The sequence below is a fragment of the Acinonyx jubatus genome, chromosome C1 (assembly GCF_027475565.1).
Source record: "Acinonyx jubatus isolate Ajub_Pintada_27869175 chromosome C1, VMU_Ajub_asm_v1.0, whole genome shotgun sequence".
In the NCBI taxonomy this organism is placed as follows: Eukaryota; Metazoa; Chordata; class Mammalia; order Carnivora; family Felidae; genus Acinonyx; species Acinonyx jubatus.
The window spans coordinates 163,184,495-163,210,896 of record NC_069381.1 but is presented as its reverse complement, the minus strand read 5'-3'; the positions used below and the strand labels follow the sequence as shown (position 1 = coordinate 163,210,896).

The 26,402-nt window shown below is 39.3% G+C and overlaps 1 protein-coding gene across 5 annotated transcripts in view; it reads left to right on the top strand.

The window, feature by feature from the left end:
- PDE11A (phosphodiesterase 11A) overlaps positions 1-26,402 on the top strand; it is a 406,615-nt gene that overhangs the window by 205,848 nt on the left and 174,365 nt on the right. For all 5 annotated transcript variants that reach the window (XR_003418780.2, XM_053215318.1, XM_053215319.1 and 2 more), the window contains exon 6: positions 19,838-19,970. Coding sequence is in view for 4 of the 5 variants with exons in the window: in XM_053215318.1 (XP_053071293.1) it covers positions 19,838-19,970 (133 nt within the window). In the remaining variant the exon portion in view is untranslated. The remainder of the gene's footprint in view (positions 1-19,837; positions 19,971-26,402) is intronic.

Sequence of the window (26,402 nt, the reverse complement as noted above, 5' to 3'; positions counted from 1 at the left end):
GTTTCAGCTTAGGTCATCATCTCATGGCTTTGTGAGTTCGAGCCCTGCAATTGAGCTCTGTGTTGGCAGCAGAGAGCCTGCTAGGGATTCTCTCTCTCTCTCTCTCTCTCTCTCTCTCTTGCCCCTCCCCTCACTCACGCTGTTTCTGTCTTTTATTTTTTATTTATTTATTTTGAGAGTGATAGCAGAGAGCCTGCTAGGGATTCTCTCTCTCTCTCTCTCTCTCTTGCCCCTCCCCTCACTCACACTGTTTCTGTCTTTTATTTTATTATTTACTTTGAGATAAATAAATAAATAAAAAAGAAATGGAAAAGAACATTTATGGTCATCTTAACCATATTTGTATTTAGTTTGTATTTAGTTTGAAATATATTTGGCTGGATCCTGTTGATGTTTTCCTAGGTATAAATATGGATGCTGCTTTGGAAATTGCACTTTCACAGCTATGCTACTTAAGGTATTTAAAAAACCCAAAAAGCCAATGTCTAAAATTTCTAGAAGGTAACAACTGACTACAGGGGAATTTTTCACATTTAATGGAGTATAGTGGAAATATTGTTATTTAAAACTGAAGCTCTGTAGCCACTTTTGCCTTCTGAGAATAGGGGAGTTGAGGGGACAAAATGTATTTTAGTGGGAAGCAATCCTTTTTTTTTTTTCAATTTAATCTTTATGCTGTATTTTTTCATTTGTTGTGACTGGAAGGAGAGAAGAAAAATAAAGCTAGAAGTCTTGGAACAGCTAAAGGGCAAGATCTTTGGTTTAAGGAGCCTTTCAGCATTGCAGGTCAGCCTGGAGAGTGGAGAGCTAAAATGTTCTGTTTGAAAAGATGAGGACAAATGGCAGGCAGAATAATGGCTCCACAAAGATATCCAGTTCCTAATCCATGGAACCTGTGGATATTACACAGCAAAATGGATTTTGCAAGTCTGATTAAGACTCTTGAGATGGGGAGAATTATCTTGGATTATCTGAATGGCCCAGTGTGATCCAAAGGGTCCTTATAAATGGAGGAGATGTGAAAACAGAAGCAGAGGTCAGAGTGATGTGGTCTGAGAAAGACTTGACCTGCCATTGCTGGCTTTGAAGATGGAAGAATGGGGCCATGAGACATGGAGGATGTGGGCAAGGTGTATAGTTGGAAAAGGCAAGGAAATGGATTCTCCCCTAGAGAATGGTACAAATTGTAGGATAATAACTTTGTGCTATTTAAGGCACTTAAGTTTGTGGGAATGTGTTATAATATCAATAGGAAACCAATATAGAGGGTTGAATTTAAAGAGAGTCCAAGAAGAAGAAATTTCAGGAAAAAAATGAAGGAGTAAGGAGAGGCGAACCATGTCTTCAAGAATTAAGGAGACTGAGAAACATGGGCAGAGGCTGAAACTTGTGGGGGAAACATGGCCAGTGAGGAATTCCCAAGTATGGGACAGGTAAAAGATTTGTCTATATGTTGTGCTCATTTTTAAAATATTACACCCACTTTGTCCTTTGCTTACTGTCTTCAGTTGTTACTGGAACTCTGGTGTCTAATCCAAAGTCTCTTATGTTCAGTCACTCTTACCCTACAAAATTAAAAAGTTATACTTTTATAGACCACTTCTGAATATGTAAAGATAGAAAAAATAAGAGATCTTTGAACACTCAGAAATATTTAAGGTTAGAAATTTGCTCTCTTTTAAATGTAATTTCAGTAAAACTTGTTTCCCTAATGCAGTGGGTTGAATAGTGTTGCCTCAAAATTTGTGTCCATCTGGAACCTTAGAATGGGTTGATTAAGGATCTTGAAGTGGAATTTTGCTGGATATGGGGTGGGCAGTAAATCCAATGACTGATGAAGACATAAAGGGACAAAGGAGAGAAATCCATGTGAAGACAGAAGCTGAGACTGGAATGATATATACAAGTCTAAGAACACTCGTTCCTGGAAAAAGCAAGGAAAGATTCTCCCCTTGAGCCTTTGGAGGGAAGATGACCCTGCCAATACCTTGATTTGGGTCTTCTGGCCTCCAGAATTGTGAGAGAATAAACTTCTGTTGGAAACCATCAAGTTTGTAACAATCTGTTATGGCAGCCCTAGGACACTAATATACTCATTAAATGAGGAAGATGAAATAATGGCTAGTAAATGTCTCTTCTAGTAACAAAGTTCTGGGAGGCTATGAGTCTATGAATCAACTGTTGTGCATTATAGTGATTTTTTTTATCAATTAAGGAAAGAGAACTAACTTATTGAAAGACTCATATGTCACATTTGTGTTGTTTAAGTTAATTTCATGAATGCCCAATGAATTAGACTTTATTGTTCTCATTTTACAAATGAGGAACCTAAGGCTCAGAGAGGTTAAGCAATTTGCACACATTTGCAGGTTACTAAGTGTTGGAGTTTTTAGTGTGAGAGTAATGCTACTGGCAGTGCTCCCTGCCTTCCTGCAGGCTTCTGTCTGGAAGAAATTCTCTTGGCCATCTAATGCTCACTCTACTAAGACCAAGGCCCTAATTGGGTTTAGATGTTGTTTAATATATCTTTAACAAGATTATACTATGATCTGGCATTGAAATAAACAGTTACTGTTTCAAAGAAAAACAAGGAAACAAGAAATGGAGTGTAAATTTGATATTAGTGATGAAAATGTTTATTGTTGGGAAACTGGACACAAGTCTAGATGTTCTTGCAAAGCAACAACTGAAGAAACTCATAAGGAGGTGAAGTGAAGCTATGTTTTGTTACTGAAATGCATACTGAAGGATCACTTATCAATGCCAAGTCATGCAACTGAAGACAAGAAAAATTACCAAAGCATTCATAATAAATTAATACAATAAGAGGCTGGTGTAACCAACTTCATGAATGATGTGAGGCTGTTCTTTATTAAAAGCTTGCAATGTTTTGGAAGCTGTTGAATTTCCAGGGACAAGTGATTCAATTAAAGAAAAAAGGAAACTATGAACTTAGTCAAATAGAAGATGCTAAGAAAATCCCTGTGTCATTTGACATGCCTGTCAATGCCAACAGTGCTAAAATAATCAACATCAAGAACAAAGATTACAGGGGTGCCTGGGTGGCCCTATTGGTTAAGCATCCAACCCTTGATTTAGGCTGAGGTCATAATCTCATGGTTTGTGAGATTGAGCCCCACGTCAGGCTGTGTGCTGAGAACACAGAGCCTACTTAAGATTCTCTCTCTGCCCTTCCCCCACTCACTCTCTCTCTCTCTCTCTTTCTCTCTGCCTCTATCTCTCTGTTTATCTCTCTGTCTCTCTCTCAAAATAAATAAAAAACTTTTTTTAAAAAGTACATATATTATAAAATATAGCATTTCAACATGATGCCATGTGTAATGTCAAATGGTTAAAACTTGCCACCATATTTAATTTTAAACAATAAAATCAAACTAAATGTGGGAAACAGAATTCCCAGGCCCTCACCTTCAGTTGTCATATCCATAAATATGTTACATTACGTGGCCAAAGAAACTTGCATTTGTAATCAATTGACATTAAAATGGGGAGTTTATTCTGGATTATCTAGCTGGCCCAGTCTCCTCACGCTTGTGAGCTCTTAAAAACTTAAGAGCTTTCTCCCAGTTGAGGACAGAAAGGGAAGTCAGAGAGATGTAGCAGATAGGGAAAGTCAGAGGTTTAAAGCACAAGTAGGGGTTGACACATATTGCTGGCTTAATTATAGAAGGGGCCATATGGCAGCTGAGCTGATGAATGAGCAACGTACAGCCATGTACAATAGAAGACCAGGAGCCCAAATACCCTTCCAAGTTATGTTAGGTCTTGATGCAGTTTTATTTTTTAATTTAATTTAATTTATTTTTTAAAATTTATTTATTTATCTTGAGAGAGGCAGAGAGAGGGAGAGAGAGAATCCCAAGCATGCTCTGCACTGTCAGTGCAGAGCCCAATGTGGGGCTCAAACTCACGAACCATAAGATCATGCATGACCTGAGCCAAAACCCAGAGTCAGACATTTAACTGACTGAGCCACCCAGGCGCCCCTTGATGCTGTTTTAGACATGTGGGCGCACAGTTAAAGAAGTGCTGGTGGTATGGCTGGACAACAACAACCCCTTAAAATTTCTGTCTATACACCAACTAGAGATCACTTCAGGGAAGAATATCAGTCTGGTTTGGCCAAAAACTTTCCCAGGGACACTTCTTACTAAGTTCAATAGAACAGCAGCAGCAAAACTTGTAGGAGGGTGCTGGCAGTTTGGAAGAGAGTCCTGGAGACAGTAGTAGAGCACTCTTCTAGTAGATGCTGCATCCTCAGTATCCTGATAGCTCAGAGGATGATAACTGCAAACACCGATGACTCCATATTGAAAAGTGATTCAGAAGAGTGACACTGAGTTTGAAGACATTTTAGAAATGTCTTAGGCAATTTATTTTGCTTACAAGTTTTCCTTTTATACATAATCAATTTGTATAGTTTAAATTTTCCTTCACAAATGGTATATGATAAAATTTATGTCTAATCTGAAATAAATAATTTTAAAATAAGGTTCAAATATTGTAAGTGATAAGAACAAATTGCCTCAGCATTTTTTTTCTCTTTTTTCGCTGTTCAAAAATAATAGTGCACGTTACATTCCATGGTATTGTAGAGTCCATGAAATAATATGACCCTTCCACACATTGTTTCTCTTGTGGCTTTTCCGCCTGTCAGCTCATTTACACCTTCTTTCCCCTGAGGGTACATATATCTCAACTTTGAGAAGCACCTTAGGGGACCTTTAGGGTTTCTTTCAGTTTTTAGATTGGACAGCCCTATGATTCTTCTCAAAGTTAGTTTTCTGCATTGCATTTTTTAGGTCAGAATGTTGAAACTTACGTTTCAATGCCTTATTGATTTTTTTTCCTTTCCTTGCAATTCTGTGTGGAATCTAGTTTTGCCAACAAATTACTCTTTCCAGCAGTGGTTTGTAACCATTCCTCTTCTCTCTGTAAGTCTTTCCTTTAGGCTTCTAGCCCCTATGGCCCAAATTTGGGCATTTTTTAAAGGGGAACGGACTTCTATGATATGTGACTGTAATGAGACAAAAGTACCAGATGAGCTCTCAAATTGCTTCATGAGTCTGTAAATAAGATTCCCAGAGATGTTCTTTACTTTTGTCCAGCAGCAATGGTATATTCAGGAATAAATGTGGAATAGACCACATTAGCCTGGAGAGACTAAAGTATGATGAGGGAGGATTTTGTTTATTCACTTTATTGTGATTATACCCTGCAATCATATTGTACATGTTATAACGCTGAGATGTACTTGGCCCAGGCAAGATGATCTCTAGCACCTAACCAGATTATGAATATGATTCTGGGCTTATGCTTCCAGAAAGTATGATGTAAGTCACCTTCATTTGGACATTGCCGCTCAGCCCTGATGAGCCATTTGGGAATCAGAAATTCTGTCCCTACCTTGGAGAAAGTTGCTAAATGTCTTCACCATGAATCCTAACTGTGTGAGTTTCTTTGGGTATCCTTTAGATGGTGACTTTCAACCTTTTTTGACAACAAAAGATAGCCAGATCTACTTAATGTATATAAATATACACAAAAAAAAATGCACACATGCTTATTAAAAGCAAGTTTTATGAAACTATACTTACCTTTACTATGTATGTATATTCTGATATATTCTATTCTTTAAAAAACAAAAAACAAAAAAACTGCTGTCCTAATGTACAAAATTAATTTCATGATTCACTACTTTGTTGTGACCCACAGTTTGAGAAACAGTTTTAGACTCATAAGCCTTGTCTGATTTATACATGTAGTGTGTGTGGCCTCAGTCAATGCCTATATTTGTTACTTTTTAATATGGTGGTTGTATGAAATATATTTCCCAAACATTCCAGAACTTTTTCACTCAAATATACGTTGTGCTTCAAATTTGGCACCTTGGGGAGTGTTATGTTTGTGTAAGTTTTTTATACCACTATTTAGGGCAAGTGAATGAAATGTGTTACATAATCTGTTGATAAGGTTGACCATCATTGAGCACTTTGAATATGTTATTCAACAGCCTTCTGGCCTCCATGGTTTCTGAACAGAAGCTATTAATCATATTGAAAATCACTTGTATGTGATGAATCACATCTCTTTTGTTGCTTTCAAGATGCTTTCTTTGTCATTGGCTTTCAACAGTTTAGTCAGGATGTGTCTATGTGTTGGTCCCTTTGAGTTTATCCTGCTTAGAATTTGTTGAACTTCTGGAATGTATACATTAATATTTGTTTTAATCAAATGTGGGAAGTTTTTAGCCATTATTTCTTCAAATATTCTTTCTGCCCCTTTTCCTCTCTCCTGTCTTTTGGACACTCCCATTATGTATATGTCCATATGCTTGATGGTGTCTCACATGTCTCCGAGACATTCAATTTCTTTCATTCTTTGTCTTTCTGTTTCTCAAATCAGATATTCTTGATTAACCTATCTTCCAGTTTGGTAATTATTTCTCCTGGCTTCTCAACCCTTCTGTTGAACTCTCTTAGCGAATTTTTCATTCCAGTTATTGTAGTTTTCAGTTCTAGAACTTAAATTTTTGGTTCTTTTTAATAATTTCCAACTCTTTTTTGATATTCTGTATTTGGTGAGACATTGTTCTCATATTTTCCTTTAGTTCTTTAGATTTAGTTCTCTTTGTTATTTTGAATATATTTATAATAGCTCAATTAAAGTCTTTGTCTAGTAAGTCCATCATCTGGGCTTACTCAGGGACAGTTTCTGTTGATTCCTTTTTTCCTGCGTACTTCCCTGTTTCTTTGTATGTCTCAAGTTTTTTGTTGTTGTTGAAAACTGAATATTTTAAATAATATGGTGTGGAAACTCTGGAGATCAGATCCACTTACCATTCACTTTGTTGTTTCTATTTGTTGCTCTTACTGTCGCTGCTGCTATTTGTTGTTTAGTGACTTTCCTGAACTATTTTTTGTTATGTTTGGCAAGTGGATTCTCTGCTTGGTTAGCTTGTTGTGAACTCATGACTAGGCACAGATTTCCTTAAAAGCCCTGAACCAGTAAATCTTCCAGCCTCGCTGAGGAGATCTGTATGCATGTGGGTGATATCTTCAATTTTCTGACAGGAAGTTTATGTAGCTTTCACTTTCTGCTTACACAGAGCTTCAAGGTCAGCCAGAGATAAGGGATTAGGGCCTTCTTGGGGTCTTTCCTGGGCACACATACAGCTCTGCAAATGAGTGTGCCCTTCTAGATTTCGAGGAATATGTCAGAGCTTTTCAAAACCCCTCTAGGAATATCTCATTTCCATGCTTCTTTTTTTCTTAATTTTTTTTTTAACGTTTATTCATTTTTGAGAGACAGGCAAAGCATGAGCAGGGAAGGGGCAGAGAGAGGGAGACACAGAATCTGAAGCAGGCTCCAGGCTCTAAGCTGTCAACACAGAGCCCGACATGGGGCTCGAACTCATGAACTGTGAGATCATGGCCTGAGCCAAAGTCGGACACTCAACTGACTGAGCCACCCAGGCACTCTATCCATGCTTCTTTTAAGTTTTCTGGTCCACTTCTTGTTAGCTGCAACTGTTATCCCTGCCTACAGCAGTTGCAGTGTTAAACAATTGCTGCTGGGTTTTTTCCACAAATGCCCCAGAGGTGAAGGCTGTTCTCAGTGAGCAAGCCCCAAGTCAGTTCAAATAAAGACAAACTCTGTGAGTGAAGGTTTCCAAAGGAGCTGCCAAACAGGTCAAATAATGACAATTCTCTGAGGATAGGACTTTTAGGGAGCTCTCAAACTTCCTTCTCTGCCAGCCGGTGCTAGGATTCTGACTCTCACAACTCACGTGATAATGTGACTGTTGGTTTTCCTGGCTACCCTAGAGTTGGGGAGTGGAAGATGGGAGTAAGGTCAGTTAAAATGCCCCAAAACTTGCTGTCCTTACAGAGGTTCAACTGTTTTTCTTGAATAAACACTCCTCAGATTTTTGCAAGTCTTTTCCTTAATTTCCAGAGTTCTCAAAATGTTTATTTTGACAATGTTTGCTAGTGTTCTCACTGCTTTTATGTGGAGGAACAAATTGTCAGTGGTCCTTAATCTGCCAATTTGGAAGGCTGTCCTCTTCTTTTTACCTTCTTTTAAATCTCTGTTACCTACAGTGATAGGGAATGGTAGAGAAATTCACACAATGGTGTAAGACAGAACATTTCCATAGTATGTGATGAATATGAATATATTGTTTTCCTGCTTTCTTCTTTATGGATTTTCCTTCTTCTCTGCTAGAAAGCATGTGCTAGGAAGCCTGTAATAGGTGTTTTGCATAAATAAGAATATGATACCTATTCTGAATTCAAGAAAATGAAGAAAACCTTTAAAATGTTAAAAACTAAAACAGAACCACCAGTCATCCTGGAACAGAAGCAAGATTTGGTTTGATTGTTCTTGCTGTATAACTAACTTCCTTTAATATAAGAACCTTAGGGCATTCTTCTTTAATATCTACTGTCTAGCAAATTCAGGGCTGCTGAACCTCATCATGCCAATATTTAATGTTGCTAATTGAAGAAGAAAGATGCAGATAACCCAGGAGGCTCATTTTTATCCCCTTTCTGTTGTTTAGTGAGGAGATGTCTCAGCATATCTGAGTTAAGCTCAGTTGAAGACAAGACTGGTACCAGAGACTGAACTCTGAGGCTCTCTCTTGGTATCAAGACCAGTTCTTTACCATGAAGTTCTATTATTACAGAATCAGCTATATATTTCCTGCTTCCTTTCTCTAAAAATATGCAGAGTGTTATGAGATTAAAGTGTTTCCTCTGAAACACTTTATGCCTGACCTCAGCATACCTCTCAGGGAGCCATGTCACTTTGATACCTCTGGGCTTGCATGTTTCCCCCTCAAAAATCCTATTTTATAAATACCCTCCATGACCCTAGTCTTGTATGTGTCCATGCACCATTTGCATGATGCTAATTATAAGAATTAAGTATCAGTGAAAGAGAGGAAACATTTGTAATGAAGTTGTGTATCTTCCAAAATCTTAAGAAAGTCAAGGACACATATTTCTCAAGTATCTAGCCTTTACCTCTTAAACATATGTAATTTCTGTCTTTTCTTTTTCCTGCCTTCGAACATGAAGATTCAAATAAAAGACAAACCCTATCATTACCCCTGTTTATTTTGGACCAATGGGCTTGTCACTCTAGTAAAACTGTCACAGAGGAGAATGAAAGCTATACAAATGTTCCATGAACAACAAGGCACATGAATAAGTACTGAGATCAAGCATAATAAAGTAACTTATGTAGGTCAGCTGTCTCTTAGATTGATGCTATGCAGTAAACAGAATTTTGGCAACTTGAAAGCCTTAATGATTGGTTTTTATGTTTGACTCACTTAACTTTTGTATGTCTGTTATTTAACGTTCTTGAGTTAATATTTTAACACATTGAGTCCACTTCTCCTTTCTTGCCATGCAGACATTTGCCCGGGACTTGTTGGGAAGGTATGCCCTCAAAGATGGAAGAGCAGATAGATGGAGTTGGCCACAGCTCCCCTACAGAGAAATGTGATGGGGCTACTTGAAACATGTAGCGGGATAGGATTGTTAACTGTTAGTTCTATTATCAACAATTTTGCTGTTTTCTCTTCAGCAAGTCTCCATATATGACAATGATGACACAGTCAAAAACAGTTAACATCTCCCCTGACCCAGGAAAGAAGCAGTTAAATAAACAGGGCATGTCTCACCTTGATGTATTTAATAAAACACTATCACAAAGAAAAATCTATGTGAGAGAAGGAATTGATATTTATTGAGAGCTTTTTGTGTGCCATGCATTCTTCAACATTACATTATTGTATCCTTAAACCATCTCTGTAAAATGAGTTTTATTTCCTCTATTTTCCATTATGGAAACTAAGAGTCATTAAAATTTTATCTGTAGTCTTACAACTACGAAATGTTAGACCAAGATATGAAAACCCCCCTCCAGATTTGCTTGGCTGTGAAACCAAGCAGTTGTCACTATACGATGCTAAATTGTAGACATCAGCCACTCACAGTGATGCCATCTGACACCCATCCAAGAGTCACAAGACTCTTCCCCAAAGTGACACCAACTCCTGGGGGTGATAAATTTCATCATTCTAATTGTACAACTTGAAGAAATGAAAGAAAATGTACTCTTTGGTTACCATGTCTTAATTTCTAATAACTAGGGAATGCCTAAAATGAGAGAAATGGGAGTGTGATGAAGTGTCCTTAGGCAAGACCATAAATGTAAGTCCATTAGCAGGTCACAATAAGCTTCAGGGACTTCTGCAACTTAGAGCATCTTCCTCTCCTGCCACACTGCGAGAATTGACAGGCTAACTCTGCTTGCTAATTACACTCTCCCCCACTACTTTTTGTGACTAAAAGGTTTGTTTGGTAACCTTCAAAGATACACTGAAGCCAGTAGGGGATTATTCATGTCCCAGTTCTGGGTTTTCAAGACTCTCCTGCTGGGGTGCTAGCTTTGAGTCCCACTGGTATTGACTTAGTTCCTTAATCCCCTAATTGAAAGACAACTTCAAATAATGTTGCAGAGCTCGAGGCTTCAGGAAGGACCCAGGGTTAGATAGATTTACCTGAAAAGAAAAAGTAAGGAATGGAGTTTCTCTTTGAGATCCAAAGTTCAGAACGACCTCTAGCCTGTGAAGCAAAATGGCAAATAGTACCAGGCATGACCTACAGATCAAAAATCAATTTTTGTTTGCAAAGCATAAAAAAGAAATATCTGTCCTAAAAAGTTCTTGGAATTCCTGCCTCTTCGCCTTTCTGAATCCTGCCCCCACTGGATAATACTCAAGGTATCAGAGGGCAATTGACAATCCCTTGACAATGAGAAAATAGACTGTGTCTATGTTGAAACATTCTGCTCCTAATATATATTTTTAGTTATATATTTAGTGATATATTTTTAGTTAATGGTCACAGTTTTCATTAATCATTGATAGCACGTCAAGGAGAATGTATTAGTGTAGTCTTGAAAATGTTAAATTTGAGGTGCCTGGAGATGACCTTGAAGAAGTGTCCAGAAAATGCTTGGATATGTATGTAGGGATGTCAGGATTCATTGGGCTGCTGGTGTAGATTCGAAGATCATCAGTATATATTTGGTTGTGGATACAAAGTATGTGCATGGAACCACACAGTATATGTGTTGGCCTCTGCCACTGTAGCCTTGGTGATCACTTCCACCATGTATCCTAAGTTTTAGCTCTAATATTTATCATATCAATACAGAAAACCTCACACTTCTAAAGCTTTCCTCATGCTATGGTTTTGTCTGGATTCTTTTTACCCTCTTCCTCTTCCAGATGACCTTTTACTTCAAAAACTAGCTTAGACCAACTTCCTTTTGGGAAGTGATTTTCCAAATACCATTCCCAACGCAAACAAAACTGATCCTTCTTTTCTCAGGTCTGGTAATGTTTTGTGTATTTTTCCTTTGGGGCATTTATCACAAACCATTGTCATTGTTTGTGAGCTCCCCAAAGGTGTGACCCCTTTAGCTTCTTCCTATAACCTCTTTCTGTTTATGTAGGGGCAGTACTGAGCTGACCATCCATATGCAGATGGGTTCCCACTGCCAACTTCTTTAAGCAAAAAGGAAAAGACTCTTATGGGTATGTTCATGCCAGACTTGCCCCAGAATTGTCCAGCACTTAGTAGGGGCCCAGCCCATGGTCATTCTTGAAAGAGCAAAGTCTTGGGAGTCTCTAGTGAAGGTTCAACTCTAGTGTTGAGAACAAAAATGTCAATACAGATACAGTCTAATGATTAACATTATTTTATTCAGATATTTTGTCTTCTACTTTAGAGACTCCTTTTGAGAATTAATTCTGAAAAATAGTCTTGAGTTATTTTCATATAATTTTCCGTGTTTGAATCTTTGGCCAAGATAGGTTTTTTAGACAAGTGAAGATGGTGAAGTTACTTGTCTAGGGGTATTTTATTTTGTCTTGTTTTGTTTTACTTGTATTGATTTGCCTCCTCCACTACCCTTCAACTTGTTATCCTGAGGTTTATATCTACCTCACTGGCCCTCACTTAGGGGCAGCCGCATTTCAGGAATTATGTGTTTTCTATAATAGGGCAGTTCTCTTTTATCCTTCTGGAGTCAACATTTGAGCTAATGAAGCTCTCTTTGAAGTCAGTGGGAGTCTCATATTTGGAAGCAAGATACCACTGGGCAAGAAGACTAAACTGCATCCCTTGGCAGGAAACTCACTTAAAAGCCTGCATCTTCCTATGCACCTGGTCCTAGAAAAATACAAGTAAAGGACCTCTTTACAATTTTCCTGTTATTTTAAACAAATTTTGATCTTAGGGAGGTCTACTTTTTTAAAGAGCTAAAATGAGCTTAGTGGTTAATTTTTACCTTTTAAGGAAGTTTCACTGAAGTTAGGTGATAACCTAGGTATTTATTTTCTTTTCTAAGACTCTTATTTCAAAGACTTGTTTTGTCTGCTGTTTTTTTTTTCTTTAAGTCAGAATTTATTTTAACATCCCCACCAAAGGAGTCAAACTAGTGTTATGACTTGCATACCAGAAGCTATTAAACATGGACAGATATTAAAACAAACAAACTTTGTAAATATTTTAATGGTCTATCAAAACTTTTGATTTTTCAAGAACAAATGAATGTCATATAGAATTTTAAGACATTTTCCCTCTCTCTGTGGTGCACTGGTTGGTGCACAATAAATGTCTTGGCAAAATATTTGCAAATCCACCGACAGTCACACCAGACATCCACTTGCATAAGATGATCAATAAGTGTCTTTTTCTTTTTGCCAAAAGAAGGGTCATCCCAGCTCTATTCCCTGCCTATACAGAGAAGGGTATGGGCAGAAACTAAAGGGACTGTCCAATGAGAAAACTTGTGACAGTGTAGACATAAGCAGTATGGCTTTAGGACCTAGGGGCCTAAATGCTATCAGAGCTTGGGGGAGAGGATTCCTTCTTCACTCCATGAAGCTTTAGTACCCTCAAGTGTCTGGCTTCCCTTAAGTGGCTTCCAAGGCTTTGACAAGGGGCCTTGAGTGAAAGAATAAGTCTCCTTAGAGACTAGGAGTAGGGAGAGGACTTGGAGGTGTCTGTGGTCTTACAGTTACTCACATGGCAGCTAAGATCCACTGAACTGGCATGATCTCATTTGCACCCGCAAACTACAGAGTAATCAAATTATTGATGTATTTGTAAACTGCAGTAATTCTCCTTATCTTGGTCCTGGACCAAATTGAAAATCTTAGTGCTGGATTTGTTGGCCTTTGATATCTCTGGTCACATCAGGGGGCCCTATAAAATTGGTCAATTCAATTTTGGATATTAATTTAAGCTTCCAACAACCTATTAAAAAAATAAGACCTGTTACGGACGCCTGGGTGGCTCAGTCGGTTGAGCGTCCGACTTCAGTTCAGGTCATGATCTCACGGTTCGTGAGTTCGGACCCCGCATCAGGCTCTGTGCTGACAGCTCAGAGCCTGGAGCCTGCTTCCGGTTCTGTGTCTCCCTCTGTCTCTGCTCCTCCCCCACACGTGCTCTGTCTCTCTCTGCCTCTCAAAAATAAAGAAAATGAATTAAAAAATTAAAAAAAAAATAAGACCTGTTAGAAACTACCAACCTTGACTCTTCTTGGGGGGAACAGGATCTGGAACAAAGGTGATGGTCATCCCACCTCTATCCTGCTCAGATCCCATGTATAAGACTATTCTAGACTGTATTTCATACTCCAAAGGGCAATTAATCTGCAGGGATACACCTAGGGCTGGGATAGTGAGAATAAGGAAGGCATGCCAGAGCAGGAGTACCTGAAGGAATTGGAGCTGGTTGGAAAAGAATGATCTTAGGTGGAAGACTGTGGGGAACATGTTATTATTGCCAGATATTTCAAGGGCTGTCAGGTAATGAGATCCATAATCTACAAACCATGGGACTAGGAACAAAGGATGATTATTAGAAAGTAAATTGAGCTGCCACAAAATGGAATGGAATATTTTTATAGGTAATGAGTTCCCGGTCATGAAAGGTAATCAATTTAATATTAGCTGTCCATTTGTCGGAGAGATTGAAATGAGACCATTGTCAGCCCGTACAGCATCTCTGTGAAAATAGAAAAAGTACGTCCTTTAGATGGATGCAGTTCAAAGCCAACATGCACAACTAGGCTAGATGTCACTCTCCATTCATTCCTTGTACAGGGCACCCCCATGCAGGGCAGAACCTGCATTACCACACATGGCTGTGTCCATCTTACCATGTTCTGCTCCAACAGAAATCAATCGAAGGAAAGGAAACCACACAAAATAAAAGGACCTGCATAAATCAGAAGGAGTTGACCCACAGGACCTTTATGAAAGAACTGATCCTTTAAGCTAAATGTGTCCCTCAAGAAAAAGAAACAACTTGAGCCCTTTCCTTTATGATTAAATTCACAATACCTAGTTGCTGAAGTGTACAAAGGGTACTGTCACATGCAGAATTTACTCTAGAAGTTGCTAAAAAGTTGATACTTTAAAAAGACTGTTTACTATGGGCTAGATAGTATGTTAAACACTTGTATAAATTATTACCTTAATCTGAGCAATAACTAAGTAGGAGAATTATACCCATTTTACAGATGAAGTGTAAGTAACTTGTCTGAGATCACTGCCTAGGAAGTGGCAAAATAGGTATCAGATATATCTAATCTAAAATCAGGTATCAGACATACCTAATCTAAAATTAGATATATCTGATCTAAAATTCATGGTCTTACTCATAAAACAGAAATCATCTTTTAAAAAAAAGCAAGTTTGGGGCACCTGGGTGGCTCAGTCAGTTAAGTGTCAGACTTCGACTCAGGTCATAATCTCACGGTTCATGAGTTAGAGCCCCGTATTGGTCTCTGTGCTGACAGTTCAGAGCCTGGAGCCTGCTTCAGATTCTGTGTCTCCTTTGTCTCTGCCCCTCTCCTGCCCATGCTCTGTCTCAATCTCTCTCTCAAAAATAAATAAACATTAAAAAAATTTTTTTAATAAATCTTAAAAAGCAAGGTTTTGAGAGCTCTAACTCAACATCATGATTCTGTATTACAGTAAAAACTTAAGATTTGGAAGGTTGATTTGGAAGGTTGAATTGGTGTAAAAGCCAGAATGTGATATAATTACTGAGTGACAATCATCCTTCCTGACTGTCTCTCTGAGCCCTGCACCTTAGTTTATTCTGTCGCCCTGCACCTCAGTTTATGTACCTGTGTAACATTAAACTGAAGAAATGGAGAGGTGGTTTTCAGAAAATCTGTTCGCACTGTTGCAGCTATAGGTTGATTAAAATCTCCCCTCCCCTCTGGAGCCTTAGTTCGATTATAGCGGCTGAGGTGGTTTCTTCCTCCCTTCACTTCTTTTGCATTTCTTTTGCATTTATGACTGGTACAATTGACTTGGCAACTAGTCGACACAGCCATGTGACAAATTTGTCATTTGAAATTTGTGGGTTTAGGGGCACCTGGGTGGCTCAGTCGGTTAACCGTCCGACTTCAGCTCAGGTCACGATCTCGCGGTCCGTGGGTTCGAGCCCCGCATCGGGCTCTGAGCTGATGGCTCAGAGCCTGGAGCCTGCTTCTGATTCTGTGTCTCCCTCTCTCTCTGCCCCTGCCCCGTTAATGCTCTGTCTCTCTCTGTCTCAAAAATAAATAAACGTTAAAAAAAAATAAAAAATAAATTAAAAAAAAGAAATTTGTGGGTTTAAAACAAATTTTTTTTAATGTTTATTTATATTTGAGAGAGAGAGAAAGAGAGAGAGAGTGTGAGTGCGGGAGGATCAGAGAGAGTGAGACACAGAATCCGAAGTGGGCTCCAGGCTCTGAGCTGTCAGCACAGAGCCCAACGTGGGCCTTGAACCCAGGATCCATGAGATGAGCGGAGCCAAAGTCGGACACTTAACCAGCTGAGACACCCAGGCGCCCCTGTCATTTGAAATTTGAACTGGGCATTTAAATTGTGCATTGTGCAAATGTCAGTATGTTTATTTCTCATTTCCCCAAGTAGATGGCAACCTCTGTAAGGCCAGAGACCATAGTTTATATTTTCTAGAAACCACCTCAACTTTGTTTATGCAGAGTGCCTTGCACAGAATTGACCCATTTACATTGTCCTACAGTTTTATTTTATTCTTTAAAATGTTTATTTATTTTTGAGAGAGAGAGTGGGGAAGGGCGGAGAGAGTCTGCTGTGCTGACAGCAGAAAGTCCGATGAGGGACTCCAACTCATGAACCATGAGATTATGATCTGAGCCAAAGTCGGATGCTTAACCAACTGGCTACCTAGGCGCCCCTGACCTACAATTTTAAATGTTTGTTTGTTTATTTATTTATGTATTTATTTATTTATTTAGAGAGGGAAAGCGTGAGTGGTAGAGGGGCAGAGAAAGGGGGAGAGAATCCCAAACAAGCTCCATGCCTGGGGCTTGATCTCACAAACCATGAGATCACGACCTGAGCCAAAATCCAGTCAGATGCTGAACCAACTGAGCCACCCAGACACCCCACGTTGTCCTATAATTTTAGAGTGATTGCAATACATATGCAGCCCAAACTAACCCCAGTTCTAAGCATGTTTTAGGTTTAGGATGAGTCTTTCAGGAGCCCCTGCTCAGTAAGTTTTCAACATCTTCCTTGGGAATTTTGTTAAGCAGTGACCTACAGCTCTGGATGATCAAATCCAATGTCTTTTCCTCCCTCTTCCTTTGACTGCATGTAGTCTCAGACTCAAGTGTTTATGATCTGCAGTGTCTCCTTTAAACTCCCCGTGATGCTGACTGCCACCCCCTTCTTTTCTTTAGGTGACAACCTACTATTCTTGCTCAACTCCTACCCATTAACTCCTTCCCTGAGAGGCGACAGGATAAACAGAATAATCTGAGGCTCTGTAGTCATGCTTAGCTGAAAATTCTATCTCCACTTAGGAAAATTATTTAGCATCTCTGAACCTCAGTTTTCTGATCTGTAAAATGTAGAGAATTGTACCCATCTCATAGATTTATGTGAAAACAAAACAAATTAATTAGGTAAAGCATCCAGCCAGGCCGTTAGCCTACTCGAGTGATGATAAATTTGCTTTCCTCCTTTTTCTTTCTTCTCTCTCCCCTCCACCTTTATTACTGCCTTTCTTCTTCTTCCTTCCCCTAGATACAGATTTTCCCACATATTCTCTCCCTGGTCAATCTCATCCATTGTATTCTCCTCGAAGATAATCCCAACTCTATAGTATTTCCAGTCCTGAGGATCTTATATGGGTTTTGTTCCTGGAGTTTCAACAATGAGTAACATGTTCCAGGTTCACAAAAGGTCTGTTATTGTTCCCCATCTCCCACTTCTCAAACCAACTCACTTCTAATAGTGCCACAGACACACACAAGCAGAACGTAAGCCAAGCTGTCTGCCCACCAAGCCCTGCGGAGTCTTCTGCAGGATCTCCTGAGGGGCCAGCATCATCACCTCCCATCGGCACAACTTCGCTGGTCTACCTTCTATCTCTCTCAGTCAGTTTTTCTTGCTCCTTGTTTAAGCTTCCTGGATTAAGCTTCCTGAAGCTTTCTGAAGTCACATCTCAAATCATGTCACTTCCCTGCTCAGTACTCTCCAACAGCTTGCCATTGCCTGTGACTAAGTTTGAAGCCCGTTGGTCAAAGCCTCCACCTTTAAGCCCTGACCTGTTCATTTAAGGGATTACTCAGTGTTACTGTACTTACTGTACTCTTTTCCCTTCGTATCTTTCTTCTTGCTGTTTCCTCCTCCTCGGGCGCTTTCCTCCTCACCACCCCAGTCCCTCCTTGCTGAACTCACTTGCCCATCCTGAAAGACCCAGCTTACAGGTTTTCACACTTGATGAAACTGGTTCCTTCCTTAGAGCATTCACCACTGGCCCCTTTGCCTGCCCCAACCATTCTTCTCTCTGGTTCTTCTGTGGCTCATCCCCAGGGTCCCATTGCACCCCTTCTGCCCAGGGCACTCCAGGTCAGCACTTTCCACACTATTTTATCACAGAACGCTTTTAAAAACTGTAGAATGGAATAAAGTACCCAGATAGTTCAGAGTGAGTTCATAGACCAACTAATCACTGTAAGAAATGAGAAGCATTCAGTCACACACTTTTATAAACTTAGAAATGGCTTCATTAAGTTGGAACCTCATATCAGGTACATTATCATGTTTCCTCCTATATTTTGTTTTCATTGCAGCACAACATAAAATTTCCCTTCTCACAGGTATAATAGAGCAAAGAAAATAAAACATGGACTTTGTTGATGCTCCTTTGTTTGTTTTAGGAAATAAGGGCTTCATCTTATCTTTGAAGTCCTCAGTCTTTTTGTTTCTTTGATTTAGGCACCATATGAGAAATATAAGACCCAGCTTTTCATTAAAACTTCCACTTCTCACAGCCAGAGATTCACAGGGAATAAACGTGTGTGTTAGTAATGTTTGATATGCAATAAGGGATGAATATCATCACAAATACATGTTACATTTATCAGACACAGACCAGCCGTCATCACAGATGGCACCTATTAATGTTGCTAAAGAACTTCTGTGCTTGCCACTTCCTCAAGCATCTGGTGGCCTCTCCATGCCACAAATTCTTGGTAGGGCCCAAATTCCATGCAGGCACATTACTGCATAGTAACAATGACTATTTACAGGGCTTAGTGTTTTCCTTCCATATAAGGTAGTTTAGATTAAAAAGTCAGTAGAATTCTTATTATTCTCATTGTGGTACACTCACTCACATATCCTGGAACCCAGGGTTCCACAGAACCAAGCTGGGAAAACATTGCCTTGGTATACCGGCATTCATTTATGTAATTTCAGTTATCACCTGCAAAGCCACAAATCTAATATTCTCCGTGAAATTTTCCTTGATATTGCTAATTTGAACAGTACTCAGTTTTGCAATTCCATAGCTCCTGGCAGTGCTCAGTATGTATTTGGGGGAAGAAATGATGGACGGGAGAGAGGGAGTAGGGAATCTTACTAATTCTTATGGCATTTCTGTAAATTTGGCAATTATAGTGAAAGTGATACAAGGGAAAGTTCACAAAATCATTTAGCATAAAATTCCTGTTGAAATCAAATATGGATATAATTTAAATTATTCCTGTTAGGGGTCAGTAGAATTAAAACAGGTTTTCCAGCAAGATTTTGTTAAGTAGAAATGTGCTTTTGTTAAGAAACTCTGAGACATGCTACAAAAACCTTTACATAAGTACTAAGATTACCCATGGTCTAGACCTGCTCTTTTGCTGCACTTACAATTTTGTAAATTCTCAACTTATTTCCTGATTTTTCTCCATTCTGGGATTTAATTTTTCCTGATATCACACATCCAGTCCACTTAGTTAAGGGGTGTGGGCCGGGGAGGGCAGGGGAATTTATTATGCCAGGGTTTTTGCATCCTCAAGTCAGGTTTGGTCCTTACTTGATTATTTACTTTATGTCTGTCTGCTTTGGCCTAAATAAAGCCTAGAGTTGTTCTTCTGGGTCATGGAGAATCTATTATGTCTTCCCATGGATTTGATTATTTTACATTACAGTGGGCAAGGTTGTTTTTTTTTTTTAATATATGAAATTTATTGTCAAATTGGTTTCCATACAACACGCAGTGTTCATCCCGGGCAAGGTTTTTTGAAGTAGCTACTGATAATTACCCTGCTATTCTGTGACTGAAGTCACTTATCCCTTCTTAAGGAGGATAGATAATCCTACTATGAGTATAGTTTTATAAGATTTGCTTTCAAACAAACTTATGTTTCTCTGTTTTCTTACTGCCTTCTTTGGTTTTGATAGTTTCAAAGAGAGCATGGAGAAATCCTCATATTCCGACTGGCTTATAAATAACAGTGTTGCCGAGCTAGTGGCTTCCACAGGCCTCCCGGTGAACATCAGCGATGCCTACCAGGATCCTCGCTTTGATGCCGAGGTAAGAGGAATTCTCTGGTTGCACTCTTAAGGTTCAGTTGTCACACTGGTGATGGTTTGCTGGTTGAAGCAAAAAAGGGACATCGTATACATCACAGTCACCCCTAAGTTTACTGGCAGGTTTTTTTTTTTTTTTTGCGTCTTTCCCCTGTGATCAGATTTTTAGCATTGTCTACTGTTGAGTAACAGAAAAATCTCTCTCTACTCTGATTTGTGGCAAAATGGCTATCTATTATGTATTACTTTGATGCTCTTTACAATTGGGTACATATTATATTGCATGTACCCATGCATTAATTCATGAACACTTTATATTAAATATAGTTTATATTAAACTATGAAATAGTTATTAATAAAAATGTGGATATAACATAGTTATTTCCCAACAGATGCTAGAACAATTACCATGTTTTAAAAAATTGCTCCCAAGAAATGGTAAATTGGTTTGTTATTGTTTAATGTTAATTTTGAAGGCACATTTTGCTATATACAGAATATATTAAAGCAACCTAGACTTGCAGGTGTTTAAATTCTAAGTATCTACAGTATCATACAGACAAATTTACACGAACTTATAAAATATCTTTGTGTGTGAGTGTGTGTGTGTATTCAATAAATTACACGTTTCCTATTCTATATTGCCAAGTGAAGATCTAAAGAGTAGCAGGAGTTTTAGGTGGAGATGTGTTCTAGGCAAAGCTGAGAGAGCATGGGGCCCGGGGGATGGGGGGGCTGGGGGGTTGGGGGCTGGGGGCTGAGGCGAGTTAATGCTGCTGAAGCACCAGGTAGATGAGGCTGGAGAGGGAAGCAGGGGCCAGATTGCTCCAATCTGAAAGCTGCATTAAGAAGTTTGAGTATTTATCCTGGGCAACGGGGAATCAGTAGTTGAGTTTTTAATCAGGGAGACACAGGAGTTGTATTTTAGGAAGATCACACCACTTCGGTGGCTACAGCACGGAGGATACATTAGCAATAAGAATTGAACATTTAGCTGAAATGAGAGCTGGTTGATGACTCTGGAGACAGACAGGGATTCAGTCTCAGTCTCTGGACTCCAGAGCCCTCCCCCTCAGCCTTGCCCTGTGCTGTCCCACATCTGGGGTGGGTCACGATGTGGCAGGGGGCTTCAGTCTAAACCAAACTTAGAACTTTAGTCATGTCATCTTTTCAGATCTCTGCAGGGAGATTTTAGATTCCCCAAAACTCAGCACCTCTCTGTAGCTGCCTGGAGCTTTCTTCCCCCAGGCTATGTCCTCTAGTAGTTTCTATTAATTCTTAAGCATAGAGTTCAGCTGCTCCTACCTTGCAAATCCTTTCATGAACTCCCAGTCTGGGTTGGGTGTCTCTGCAGCATGCTCCCCCTGAGCTGTCCCCATGCTGACCACCCTCTAGGTCTCTTCAGTTCTGATGCGTTATTTCTGAGCTTTGAGTTACCTTCCTCGGGGAAGTACACAGCCCAAAGCTCCTTTAGTTGTCCTCCTTTGAGGGAGAATAACACCACCTTGGTTCTGTGATTAGCAGAGCAGAAATGATTGATAGAGCTCAATATTTGTATACTTTAGCATTATGATTGGGCTAGGACTAATTCGATGAAGTTTTGCCTTTGGCCATGTTTCTTTCTTCCTTGCTTTTAGAGAGAAAATACTGAAGAACAGATGTCTAAACACAATTTTATGAAGGAATGCTCTCAGTATCCTCTTATTGACATCAGTAATAGTTGAACAAACTACAAGCCTTGCTATGCAGAAAAATCATTCATTACCAATCCTTTGTTACCAAGCCATCATGTGAGATTAGATGTCAAGGGGTGATGGGTTGGTTCCTACCCCAAATCATAGTACTAAATTTGGTATGGATTTATGTTATTCTGCTCTTAGCTTTGAACCGTGAAGTCAAATTCTGAGGAAGCAAAAGGAATCAAAAAATTACACCATTTTATTTTTTTTACACCATTTTAAAAAGCTGGTTCATTAGCCGTATGTTAAGGTATAACAAAACATGATGCAGTGAACACCCACTACCCAGTTTAAGAAAAGAACAGGATGATTACTTTTGAATCCTTGTACTGATCTTCTCTAGTACTTTCTCCTTTACTTTCCCTGCTGAGGTAACCACTGTCCTAATTTGAATTTAACACTCTTTTGCTTTTCTGTGTAGGTTCATTGCATATGTTTGACTCCATGCCAAATATGTCATTATGTCTTGTGTTTCTCTGAAATTTATAGAAATTAAATTATATTGTATGTATTCTTCTGTGGCTTGTTTTTTCATTCAACGTATGTTCCTGAGTCATAGGAGTTTGTAATTCATTCATTTAGTTTCACTGCTGCCAAGTATTCCACTGTATGAATAAACCTCACTTTATTTATCCACTATATTGTTGATGGACATTTGGGTTCCGTGTTTTGCTTTTACATACGTAACTGCCAGGGACATTCTCGTACATGTCTCTAGTGCACACATACAGGAGTTTTTGTAGTGTCTATATCTTGAGAATGACATGCTGGGTCATAGGCTATCTTCACCTCTATCAGGGAAGGAAAAATTCTTGTCCAATCATTGCTCTTTTTTTTTTTTAATGTTTATTTATTTTTGAGAGAGGGAGAGAGAGTATGAACAGGGGAGGGTCAGAGAGAGAGGGAGACACAGACTCTGAAACAGGCTCCAGGCTCCAGGCTCCAAGCTGTCAGCACAGAGCCCCACACAGGGCTCGAACCCACAGACCATGAGATCATGACCTGAGCCGAAGTTGGATACTTCACCAACTGAGCCACAGAGGTGCCCTTGCCCTTTTTTTTTCTTACAAAAACAGCACATGTAGCAAGCACATTTACTATCTCAAGAAAACTTCTTGCTTATATAAAATAGTGATCTTGGATAGACCATATTCTTATGTCTACAGTCAGACTCTTACCAGAACTCTTCCTGATTAGTGATACAGCCATTTTACATTTTTCTCTGTGCTTATAGTCCATTCCAATAAGGCAGCCTACTCCACTGATCTATAAAAAGAACAAGGTGGACTCTTGAGCAAAAATGCAACAGTTGGTTCTGTGAGATTTGGCATAAAAAAATATCATGCTTTTTAAAAAAATTTTTTTTAATGTTTATTTCTTTTTGAGACAGAGAGAGACAGAGCATGAACGGGAGAGGGTCAGAGAGAGAGGGAGACACAGAATCCGAAGCAGGCTCCAGGCTCTGAGCTGTCCCACAGAGCCTGACCCGGGGCTCAAACTCACAGACTGTAAGATCATGAGCCGAAGTCGGAGGCTCAACTGACTGAGCCACCCAGGCGCCCCAAAAATATCATGCTTTTATCCAGTAGTTAGAAGCAATGATATCTGAAGGCAGTAAACTGTGGTAGGTTAAGCAGTGACTATTTAGTAAAATCACATTCTTCCCTCTGATAAAATAAAGCATGTACTTAGACCATCATTATTTCTTGTCCTTACACCTAAAATGCTTTCAGTCTGTCACACACCTAATAACCAAATTTCAAATGCAAATCTGGAGATGCATTATATATGATATTTATATGGTCTCTTTGTATGGTACTGGAATTTAAAGTTATGTTTCCCTTCTCATGCTAAGGAAAAAGATAGAAAGGAATTAATGCAGTTGGAGGTAAGAGAGAGAGAGAGAGGCATTTAGTAGATGTGTCCTACAAATTTGTGTGTATGTTGTGTTGTGTGTGTGTGTGTATGTAGGCACATGTGTGTATGCATGTGTGTGTTATGCATCATACCAAGAAAAGCAACATTATTTATCTGCTTAGGCTTCCTCCTTTCTCAAGTATATTTTGCCTCAGTGACAGGTGTCAACTGTTTATGTTAATAATGAATGAGACTCCAGACGGAGCCACAGTGCCAAGAGGCTAAGAGGCCCCAACCTTCTCCCCATGAAGCCTGATGTAAGATGGTGTAGATCATAAGATAAAGACAACCATTTCAGATAAATATTTTTTATTAATGTTTTAAGTATTTTCCTCAAGATAAAAAATTACCATGACAAAATGAATATGCTTCATTCTTGCACTAACAGTAATTCTGTAATCATCAAAGAGGTAGAGGGTAACTTTTAGAATTGCATTGTCTTCCTGCAAAGGTTTGAGTCCTCTCTTCTTGGTCTGCTAGCATGTGGATCCATAATTTTTACCAGTAATCATAATTGAGTAGTTACTTATCACTGATAGGATATAAGGAAATGATTTTTTTAAGCCAGGATTAAGGGAGCATCTCCCAGAGTTTTCTTCACTGGAAAAAGTGCTTGCTTTTTGGTTCTCTATATTCACTGACTTCCCTGAGTAGTTTGAAGCTGGTTAACAAGAATGATACTTTGCAGAGACGTAGCATGGGTAATCTTTTTCAAAGCATTTCCTATTTTTCCTACATATTTTCTCAACATAAGTATATATAATGAACTTAAATTTGCCAGAAACACATTTATCTATCCTAAAGTTCTCAGTGGCTCAGTGGCTAATTCTGGCAACCTGAAATCTCTTCACTGAACATGAAGAAGGACCCAATTCATCAGACAATATAATGTCCTGGGATAGAACACTGAAAATTGGATTGGCCTTATCCTGAGGTTTCATACTGTAGATGTGTCAGCTTTCAGTTAATAAGAATATTTGAGGTTTCTTTAATTTACACTTGAGGAAGCAGATTCAGAGGGCTAAAGTGACTTACCTAAGGCCACACACCTTCCTCAAAGCAGGGCACAAAACCAACAGGAACTTCAATTCCCTAAGCTGGTAAGGGGCTGCCTGGGCAATGGAATCACCACTCCATCTTTCTTCTATCCACAGAGGTACATGAATGTTGGCCAGCAGACTTAACTTTTTGTCCTGTAAGCTCCCCTCCCCAGCTGAGCCATCTTGGGCATACTACTTGAGTATATATTGTAACATGCAAAATTCTATATCAATATTTTGTAATGTCAGTGAAGATACTCATGTGATTAAGGACTCGTTTCTTATTTGGAGGTGGGGGTGGGGTGCTAGTAGCAGGTCTTTTTCTCTAAATGAGGGTGCCTTTACACAGAGCTGCAGACCAGCAGACCTTGAATAAAGACAAGCCAACTTCAATCCTCTTCATCTGGAGGCACAGTGGGGAAGGAAGATGAAAGTCTGTAGCCAAAGAGGAGAGTTAAGGGTGATTGTTTGTTGACTGTGAAGAAGAGATGGTGGCACTAATCTGACAACCTGTAGGTCTTCAAGACAGCCAGGTCTTTTCTTGTCTTCTCAGAGGAGGAACAATAATAGGCATTAGTTACAAAGTGGTGACGGCTAGATGCATGTCTTGTGAGATGCCTCTTGGGAGATGGTCATCCTCTCTTCCCCTAAAGGAGCCAGCAATATGAAGACGGCTCTTCAAAAGAATGGCCAGACATCCTGAGGCCAGATTTGCAAGGCACATTAAGGATGATCAAATTTCAGGGGCTCCCCACACAGTCCAATCCCCAACAACCCACCAATCTTTAAAACACATAGCTAAAAAGCCAATTACACTGGTATATTTCAAATATAGCCCTGTTACCTATGTTCAAACCACTGTATCAGTTAAGGCAATAGATAAACTCCAAAATCTCCATGGCATAATACAATAGAAGTTTAGTTTTTGTTCATGTTAAGCCCAAATGGATGCTCCTGATCATTGACACTGGCTAGGGAAGTGTTCCCTACTCCCTGAATGAAACTGTCCAGAGCACTGATGAATGACTCTCCCCGGGAACCATCTTGTGGATTCTTCAGATCTCTAACTGGGTGCCAACCGCAGCACGTCCTCTTGTGTGCATTTGGTAGTTTCTTCTCCAATTTAGACTAACATGGGAAGCTTGTCAGTTTGGAGCTTCATGATGCCAGTGGCTATTTCCTGTTAATAAGAGAATTTATTCTACCAAGCTTTGCCTTAGCTGTACAGCTAAAGTGGAAACTAGATTTCCAATCTTGGTGTCTTTCATGCCTTATAATAACTTCTGGGAAGTCCTCACAAACTCTGCCCAAAGGTAGACAGCAAGAGAATGATCTTTATTTTGAAACCTCAGTTTCGAAACTGTTGGTCTTCCTTTTAATAGAAACTACAAAGGGATCTTTAATGTGATATAAAGCCCATCCCAGGTGCCGCAGCACCTTGCTGTGAAGGCGATGGGGCAAATAATCATAGTTGTCCACCTGCTGGGTGTTCTCTTTGTGATTGTATTAAATATTTAATGGAGTTCCCTCCTTGTGGGAAACAGAGCAACTTAGAGGGCAAGCCACAGTGATTATTTGCCTTCTGTCTGCCTGTTTGAGTTGACTCTTAGGAGTAGAGCCTGCTGTGCTTGATAGCATGCATGATTGTAAGGCCAGACTCTTTGGTTTATGGGTGGAAATTTATGACAGAATGGTTATATAAGATACTCACAGAGCCAGAACTAAATTTCTGAGCTTTAA